Below are 9,848 nucleotides of genomic sequence, written 5' to 3' on the forward strand. Positions count from 1 at the left end.
AAAAGTCCACACAGACTACAATGCAATGAAATATTTAAACGTGTAGCCTCGACTTCTGGGGTCGAAATAATCTCCTTTCCCTAACAAAATTGCTTTTTTTTCATGAGAGGAGAAGATGAGGAATAAAAAGGCATAAGAGGAGAGGTGACACACTGTGACAAAGAATTATGTGCTCCTTTTATCACCTCACCCCTAACCCTTAACCACACACATATAAGATGCAGACACATGCACACACCCAATCTGATTAAACCCCACAAACATGGATTTGTGGGAGTGTCCCTGTACCACAAGCCTAATTGAACTGTCTCCACTCTGACAGGATGGAGCGTTATGGAGAGAATGAGGAGGACCAACAAGCAGGAGTCAACAAAAAAAACTGTGTGAATGGAGAGATTGACTGAGACTGAGAATGTTGCTGTCAAAACCGAAATGTCCGAGGAAGAGGGACAGTAGATGAGTAAAACTATTACAGATTTTCCAGGTTCAAGTATTTTGACTGTAAGTCCCACAGTGAGTTAGATTTTTGTGTTTCTGAATGAAATGTCAAAACATGTGAGGTGCATTTACATGAAATGTGATTATCTGCACAGTCATGGACCTGGTTCCTATGCACTTAACCCAAAGGGTTGTAAAAATGTTGGTAGTATCCTGACTTTTCTTCCTACACAAACACTAAGCCAAAAATAATCTTATTGCTGCAGTCTAACAGAGCTCAGTCAAGCATTTCATATAAGGGACGATGTATAATGAGGGTGCTGTTATAGCAGAACAGAACCCTGACAAGGTGAGGCAAGACCTTGACACAATTAGCAGACCCTTGCTATGCATAATGATCCACATTGTTTTATTGTATTTTACATCCTTTATTAATCCCAGATGGGAAACTTGGGTTAACACTCTTATTATTATTGAGCTACACGCTGCTCACACACATGGGCCCGAAATACACACATGCATTAACAGGACTTTTGGACATGTATTAATGGAGAGATGTCAGAGTGCGCCAGGGCTGTTGTTGGGTGTTCCATGTCTTGTCTAAAGGCATCTCGGCAGCCCTCGGGAAGTGACCTGGCACCTCTCCAGCAACCAGACCAACTTCCATACTGTGATCCATACAGGGACTCAAATCCTTACAGACTAAGAAACTGCCGCTCAAGTATACTGAAGTATAATTAAGAAGTTGAATTAACTAAACTCAGCCTAAACTTTGGTTGTTTTTGTAAGACGCTTACTAATGTATACTTTTCAATATGTGGATGCTTGTTTAGATTAGGGTTGTGAGTTTACTTCATCTTTATTTTGTGTGTGCAAAGAAGGAGGTACTTCTTTGATTTAAAAAAAAAAAGAATAAAGTTACATTTTAAGTCATTCAGACTGAATCACTAGTATGCATAAATCTGCCAAATACTTCAGATTTTTAACACTGGTAAAAATGAATCCACAGAAGTGATATTGTTAACTTCTTAAAAAGAAACTGGTAACTGGTTTCCACACACACAAAAAAAAGAAGAGCAAGGTTTTTACAGAGAAGTCACATTTTGTTGAAGGGTTTAGACTCATTTGCAGCCAACATGTAAACTATGTGAAAGGACGAGCATGTTATGGTAATGAGTATTTTGGGAGCCTGACCCTGCAGAGGAGTCTGGGTGTCCCACAGAGCAACAGATGTTTAACCACTCTGTGCAGCCTCCCCGTCACAGCCCTGGTCTTTGTGTGTAAACCAGCTCTACGTGTGTCTGTCTCCTCCTCTCATTCACACACCTCCGTTCAGGACTAATTAGCTATCTGTCTTCCCCTCCACTTCTGCCCTGAAGCCTCATCTCATTGTACTGCCATCTCGCTGTTTACTGTGCTAACTTATAATCATCCAATCTCTCTCCTCCCCCTGCCTCCCCTTCTTTACCCTCCTCTACTCCTCCTCCGCTCCTCCCTCGTGTCCTTGTCATTATGGCTCAGTCTCAGTTGTGACGGCTATCATTAATCAACTCATTTTGAACTAGGTTGAACCTTGTAACCCTGAACACCCACCACTGCTCAACCAGGAAGTGTTCTATTCCCCTGCGGTCCATTAGGCCAATCAGGACAAAACTGAGGAATGACAATAGATACAACAACAGAAACCAAAAGCAGAAATTAGAAAAGAAACCACAATAGGACACAGACAGCGGGAGAACAACAGGCTTTATTATAGCCTATTTGATGGGAATTTGGGGGATTTTCATTTAGCCTAAATGGCTCCTGGGATACATAAACATATTAACTTTACTGAAACACCAATACTATTCATCTGTGCCACTTATGGTTGCCATTTTTTTGTTTTTATTTTACAACAGCAACAAATAAAATCTCAAAAACTGCTTTAAAGTAAGTAATATAACGGTGCTGAAATTGTAACACTGATATCTTACAGTAATTACAAGTATTAGCTTTTGGCTTATACGTACAATAAAGGCTTCATTGTTGCAACCATGCTCCAAGAATTTACGCAAGCCTAAAGGCTATTTTTATTTGAATGCTTTTAAAAACATTTTTTCTTTAAATGTAAGGGAAATATTTTGCATGTCGCTGCTTCAATTGTCATGAATCGCAAAACAAGTTCTTCTGAGCTTAACAAGAAAATGTGATCATTTTGATGCAGCGTCTGACCCTACTTCTACTTCTCACACATCCCTGTACAGCCTGCCAGAATGCTTTAACCTTTTTGCCTCTTAACTGCAGAGGTCTGACCGAGTCGCCCACTGAGTTAACCTCTTTTTCATTTGTGTATGAATAGAGGCTGCATGAATGGTTCCTTTACAGCTAAGAGCGGAGCTGTGTGTGTGCCAGAACTTGGGCTTGTCTATGTTGTTTCTGTGCATTGTTACAATTGTCTTCATGTGCCTGCGTGTGTGTGTGTGTGTGTGTGTGTGTGTGTGCGTGTGTGTGTATGTGTGTGTGTGTGTCATTGCCTCCATAGAGCACGTTAGTACATTTAAAGGATAAGTAAAGTACTTTATGTGCACTGTGTGCATGTCTGTGTTACACGCAATATTTTGACTATTTTTTGTCAATACTGCATCTCAGCTGATCTATTTTCTTATTTTTCTTATTTTTTTTAAATCTATTTTTAGTATCTATCTATTTTTTGTACATTCTTAATTTTTCTTTTTTTTAATTTAAATTGTACTGTGTTCACTTTCTGTTTGCAATCTTTGCTCTTTGCTGCTATGACACTGTAAATTTCCCCGTTGTGGGATAAATAAAGGATTATCTTATCTTATCTTATCTTACCTTATCTTATCTCTGAAGTCATAGCACTCAACTAAACGGCCGCTTAGCTGTTTTCCTGCAATTTCAGAATATTAAAGCTCCTGTGTGGAGTTTATAGCTGGTTTTGAAACTGACCGGAATTAAATCTGATGCCTCTTTATGACCTTCAAATGCAAACAAGACCATCATTATAAAGATTGACAATATCAATACAGATCTTTTTAATGTCTGAAACCGCTATGGGGGGTAGGTGTGAGAGGAAATGATTAACAGCAAGCTGTAGAAAAATCCTTATTTTATCTTTTCCACAGCAAAAGTTCCACGTGAGTGATACACAGACACGGGCACACATCTATTAATCTGATAATCTTAGATTGATCACAAACAACATCATAACCAAGAGCAAGCGGCCTGTAAAGTACTTAAGAGAGCTTGTTGTCAAACAAGGCAAAAAGGCCCAAAATATAATGCTTCAAAATCATCTCAACAACCCCTCTGCACTGACTGGGTTACTTTTCTCTCTTTGGGGAGCAGTTTGAGTTAAGGAATTTCTCTTGAATCTTTACAATTTAATCCTCTCTATCAAAACTTTACTTTAATGACACTGAAGAATTACATATATTACATTTGAAGGCTGGTATAGAAACTGACTCCTGATATTAGGTTAGATAAATGCAAATGTGAATGATGACCAATGTTTCCATCCATCCAAAATTTTAAAATTTCAGAAAATAATGAATTAACTTCTGATACTTCAATCAATCCTCTAACCCCTCTAAACTACTGAACAAAGTATTTGTGCAATATGTTCATGAAGAGATAAAAGCTATGTGCACTAATTATTTGAATACAAAGACTCTCTTGTTAATGGTTACTAATATGACTATGAAGTGACCATAAAACACATTTCTATTATATTACCAAACACGATATCTCTCAGTTGTGTGAATTATAAAAGGCGGTGTCCTTTATATTCTCTTATCTCAAATGATGTCATATTTGTGCTCGGATATCACAGACAAGATAACTTGTCTGGCTTTATTAAACTGTGAGATATATCCTCCGGCGTTCTTATCTACATATAATGTAGAAGAGATCAAAGTGTATTAATTGTTTTACACAAGGCCTCCTGGTGTGACCTGTCTGACAAAGAAGGGCTGAGGAACAAAAAGGCTTACTAAAAACCAAATGCCTTGTAGAATGCATCATCTTTAATATGCAGATATTTAATAGAGATAATAAATCAAACTGAACAGATAGTGAGTGGTTGGATTTAATTTGTTCGAGAAAGGAGACAGTGAGTGATCACAATACACAAAGAAAATATTTAACTTCACGAAATGAAACTTCGATGATAGACTTGGTGAGCAAAAAAAAAAACTTACTTCTACAACTTTTTTGCAACTCTTTTCCCCAGTGTTTTCTAGTCTCTCCTCTATCAAGAACCATGTCTTCTCTATAGCTCAGCTCCTCACCTCACTGCTCTACCTGTTGTATACTTGTAAATGAGTAACCTGTGTCTTCTTTGGACGACTCTAAACAAAGAACATCAAAAGTCTCTTTGTGCCACTGTGCATAGTTCAAATGAGGAAGTCTAAAACTGCTGCTAATGCTAATCATGTCATACAATTCACCAATTTAAAGCTTTCTCTTCTGCAACGTTGTTTTTACTCTTAATGTCTAAGCACTATCATAATGCTCACATGCATGTATGCACACACATATACATCCGTGTAGCTTGTTTTCTATGTTGGGTTGTTCAGCAGGTGTCGGTGTTTGTCTTCAAAGTTAGATGAGTTTGTTTTCCCAGGCGTCTGACATCTCTTATCAGTCCTGTATAAACCGGGCTTAGGAAGTCAACACTGCTTAAACTGTCAGAAGGCTACGTAAATGAAGTTAGGATAGATTTGGAACTGTATAGATCCAACTGAAGCCAAATCAGCTCTAAAAGATAAACACCATCCATTAAGATATGGACAACTATTTGGATCTATTTTCCTTTTTTATAAAGAATACTCAAAATACAACTTCAAAAGGATTTGGTGTCCTTATGTGTCTGTGTGTGTCTTTGGTCTGCAGGGAGAGAAAATGAGTTTGCTTTCTATCAGTTTACTGCCCTCTAAACAGCTCCATGGTGTGGTGATAACCCATAATCATTGCAGCAAGCTCTGATAAGAGCGGTTGGGTTTATGACAACTTTAGCAGGTTATAAAATTTAATGAAGAGTTAGCTGTAAAATTATAAATTACTTCTTCCAAAGTGTGATTACAGCAATTAAGGTAATATAGTCATCAAGTACATGTGTACATGTGTGTGTGTGTGTGTGTGTGGGGGGGGGGGGGGGGGGGGGGGGTTGGTGGTGCAGGATTGTCCTGAGAAAGTTACACCTCAGTCACACCTGAGAAAGACATTAAAGTTTAACAGAGGAGGAAGAAAGAAAGAATAGAAAGAAAGAAAGAACATAACAAAAATAAATACATAAAAAAACAAAAGAACCATAATTCCTATATCAAAAGGACTTTGCATAATTAAGAAAATTCGGAATTATAAAATTCATAATCATACTTTGAACCTCTTAATTTATTGTGCTATTAGTGGGTCTTAGCTGATACAGCACTGCATTTATAATTAACCCTTGAGAGGAGGCCTAGATTACACCCTGCCCATGTGCTGCTGGTCTCTGGCCAATCACAACAGAGCAAAGTTTATGGCGCTCTTGGGTGCGAGTAATTTTCTGCTCACTGTCGCTTTGAGTGAAGTGGGTTTTACGCACGGAGCCGGAGTGGGAGTTGATCAAAGGTAGACATCTCTCCGGGGAAGAGGAGTGATAATATAGCATTCAGAATAACAGTTTACGTAGCCTAGTGAGTTCTAAAGTTACAGATCCATTTAAAGTTCATGACAGCAGTTTAGTTCTTAAATTAAAGTAAAAAGTAGTGAGTCACGGGTGTCTCACTATTAACACTAGCGGTTCATTGTACACATCGTTGGACAGAATGACCACCACCATGGAAAAAGCAAACAACTTTCGCATTGATGCGCTTCTGGCGCATGACGCTGAACAGAGGACTGACAGTGACGGTGCGTCCCCGGGGCTGTACTACAGCAGGAGCCCCGGAGGCAGTCCGGTGTCACCCCGCGGCTCAGAGACGCCTTCCCCTCATACAAACCCAACAAACTCCTCTCCAATCCATCATGGAGTTCTCTCCAAATCTCAGTTCTTCAACTTATCCCAGTCCGGATTCGCTGCTCTGCACCAAGGGGGTCTCCTCGGAATGCACCCAGGCTCCATGTATCCTCTAGCGGCCCTCGGAGGCCAACACCACGCCTTCTTATACCCCGGCCTTACACAGCTGGTCCATCCGTACCAAGAGCAACTGAAAGCGGCCACCATGGCCGCGGCGCACCCGCTGGAGCCCTGGATCAGAGCCGGGATGATGATACCAAGAGTGGGAGATTATGGTGGTGAGATCATCTCCCTGTCTCCTGCATGATAGCCTACTGCTAAACTTAAAACCCTTAATATATGTTAGGGTGGTAAATGGACATTATTGTTAATTCACAAGTAAAATTGCGATGAAGTATATAGGCTAAAACTTAAATTAGGCTTTGTTTTAGAGCAGCCTTGAAATAACTTTGATCATTTTGTTAAAGATGGGATACTCGGTTAAATGAACAAATTATTATTGGTAAAACCTGCATTAACCTATATTATCATACACTTATGCATGCCATTCATACAGAGCCAATTTTTAATGTTTGTATTAGCCTATTGTTGTTGAAATCTTTTTTTCATCTTTTAATGTGTTCCTAAAGTGGGCTTAAGAAATATTTATATAAATATAAAGGTGTATATAGGGCCATACGATTAGGATGTAGGATGTATTTAAATGAGGACATGTATGTATATGAATAAGCCTATAAAGTTGAGGATATGTGCAGTTTCTTTAAATAATAATAAACTGCCTATATCCCCATCTTTATAGGCTAATTTACGAACTGACCTTGGTTTAACAACGGCCAGGTTATAGAACCCCTACTCCAGTTTTATACCTGACTAAAATGAATATGTATAGGCCTACATTGTCTTTTTAATTTAATAGGCTACTGTATTTATTTCACAAAGATCCAGGCCAGAGTAAATGTTTAGGCTTTCTTGTAAGTGCTTCCTGACACCTGGGTATGGGTGTCAGTTTTGAAAGGCCCATAACATTGGAAATCTCCAACAAGCTTGAGGACAATCTATCTCGTTAAATTTACGTGCCAATTTTCCGGTAAAGGTAACACCAGGAACAGAGATACTACTTAATCAAATGATAACGTTTACGGTGTTTTCATTAAGGTAATGGTCCCTCTGTGATGGTTTATTACCCCTCTAAAGTAATATTTTCTCACCACGACCTCACATCAAAGCAATAAATGTGAAGGCACAGCAGCAAGAAAATTAGATATACAAGCAGGACAGTCATATTGATATCCCTGTTTCATCAGAACAATAAAAATGAAACTAAATCAAGCTTTGAAACCAATGATTCCAAGATGTATTCAAACTGAAAAAAATAAAATGTTTACTTGAAGTTTTCTTATTCTTTTTGTGTCCTCCTCTCTCTGTTGTCCACCCTCAGGTCATTCTCAGGCGGGTCTGTTGGGGAAGTGTCGAAGGCCCAGGACAGCTTTCTCCAGCCAGCAGCTGCTTGAGTTAGAAAACCAGTTTAAGCTGAACAAGTACCTGTCCAGGCCTAAACGCTTCGAGGTGGCCACTTCCCTCATGTTGACCGAGACTCAGGTAAGAGTCTTAGGTTGTACGATGAAATGTAGCCTGGACAAAACAACTGTGTGAGAGTATATTCCCTTATCCCCTTAGTCTCTGTCAACTTATTTGCAGGTTCATTCTGTAGCACAGTATTGTTGATTACAGCTGATAAAAGCTGAAAAGTACTATCATGTTTTGATGCTTTGTAGAGTTTTCATAATAAGAATAAGCCTATTTAAAAAACCATTTTGCACGCTTTGTTACTTTTTCCTAAAAAGAATATGGGAAGTAAAACAGAGCACAAATTAATGATTACAACTCAAAGGAAATATGCTTTCTTTCCTCCCTTCTTAGAACAGGATGATGATACTTTTTTTGACAATCTTCTCCCTAGATCAAAACCCTTCAGATAATGAAAACAATTATTTTGCTAAAAAAAACCCTCAGAACTTGTTTCTTTACCTGGCATATTTTCTTTGTCTGTTTTTAACCAGGTTAAGATCTGGTTCCAGAACAGACGTATGAAATGGAAGAGAAGTCGCAAGGCCAAGGAGCAAGCATCACTCACCTCCTCACTGACTGACAAAGAAAGGACTGGGATGGATTTGCAAAAGCCTCAGAGTGATTCCCACAGCTCCAGCCTGGAGGATGAAGAGGAGATCGATGAGGAGGAAGAGGGGGAAAAAGATGAGATTGAGGTGCTGGGGGGAGGTTCTATGGGCCCTGAAGCCTTCGTTAGGCATTCTGGAGGAGGACCAGTTAACTACAGGTCCTACTCAGAGGGGGAGCTGGAGGAGAGAGGCCTAGGAACAAGAAGTAGTGTTTTCCCATAGTTATGTTGTTCAGCATGTTTATATTGTTCATATATATTTAATGCTCTTTTGAAGAAAATACAAAACACAAACAGGTGCACAAACATTGTGACATGAAGAAATGTACTGATTTTTCACAGCCCCACCTGAATCTATTTGTATCGGCTGATTCCAAATTAGCACAAAATATATCAACGACTGCACATCGGCTGAGATGAAAACTGATGACGGCAAAAATTGAACATCTGGATAATGACCGCAGGATCAACAGATGATTCTGATTTGGTAGATGCATTTTTATTCAACCAGTTCACTTGAAATCCTTTTCCCCTGCATTGTCATCTGCAATAGATTTATTTATCTACGAACGTACATGTACTTACTTTTATGTATTGGGGAATATAGCACTTCCATTAACAACAGTGGATAAAGAGAAAATAAATTAACATGGCGATTCATGAAGTAATTATTGTTGTGTTACATCGTTAACAGTGCATCCCTGTCTGTTACAGCTGCTCTTCAAATATGCCATCAATATGCAAAACTAAAAAAAATATTCAATACTTTGGCTAAATGGAGTATTTTTTATATAATATTCGGCTCTTTGTATGGTTCTATATAGCTGAAACAGCATGTTATTTCATTGTATCAACTTAAAGTTAAAGTTAAGGACACACATGTGCACATACACACACAAACACACACACACACACACACACACACACACACACACACACAAACACAAGGGCACATGGGAGCAATGAAAAATGGCTGCATGTACTGTATTGTTTTGGGGTGTTTTTGTTAATATGATATTTTACTTGTACTTTGTGACCTGTTATGTTGTCTTAATAATTTAATATAATATAATTTAATATATTAAAGTTTGTAATATGTCCTGGTAGAAAGATTCATTCATGTGTTGATAAAAATAAATTCAAAGACTGAAAAAACGAGTATGTGTACAAGTGAACAATTATTCAAAAAAGGATTTCTTTTGATCAGTTCATTCGAAATACGTGATATTGTAA

At 38.5% G+C, this 9,848-nt stretch overlaps 1 protein-coding gene across 1 annotated transcript; it reads left to right on the top strand.

Annotated features, from left to right (window-relative positions):
• Positions 1–5,998: 5,998 nt before the first annotated feature.
• LOC109987381 (motor neuron and pancreas homeobox protein 1) lies at positions 5,999–9,767 on the top strand. The gene is made up of 3 exons (XM_020638449.3): positions 5,999–6,717; positions 7,878–8,038; positions 8,500–9,767. Exons 1-3 carry the CDS (start codon positions 6,249–6,251, stop codon positions 8,836–8,838), a joined length of 969 nt encoding a protein of 322 aa, XP_020494105.2. The 5' UTR covers positions 5,999–6,248; the 3' UTR covers positions 8,839–9,767.
• Positions 9,768–9,848: the final 81 nt, after the last annotated feature.

This window comes from Labrus bergylta, chromosome 13, assembly GCF_963930695.1.
Source record: "Labrus bergylta chromosome 13, fLabBer1.1, whole genome shotgun sequence".
Taxonomy (NCBI): Eukaryota; Metazoa; Chordata; class Actinopteri; order Labriformes; family Labridae; genus Labrus; species Labrus bergylta.

Bases quoted from the DNA above. Each gene is read 5' to 3' on its own strand.
- LOC109987381 (XM_020638449.3), top strand. From the start codon at position 6,249: ATGACCACCACCATGGAAAAAGCAAACAACTTTCGCATTGATGCGCTT. The intron at 6,718-7,877 runs GTGAGATCATCT...GTCCACCCTCAG, and splicing joins AAGAGTGGGAGATTATGGTG to GTCATTCTCAGGCGGGTCTG. The intron at 8,039-8,499 runs GTAAGAGTCTTA...GTTTTTAACCAG, and splicing joins TCATGTTGACCGAGACTCAG to GTTAAGATCTGGTTCCAGAA.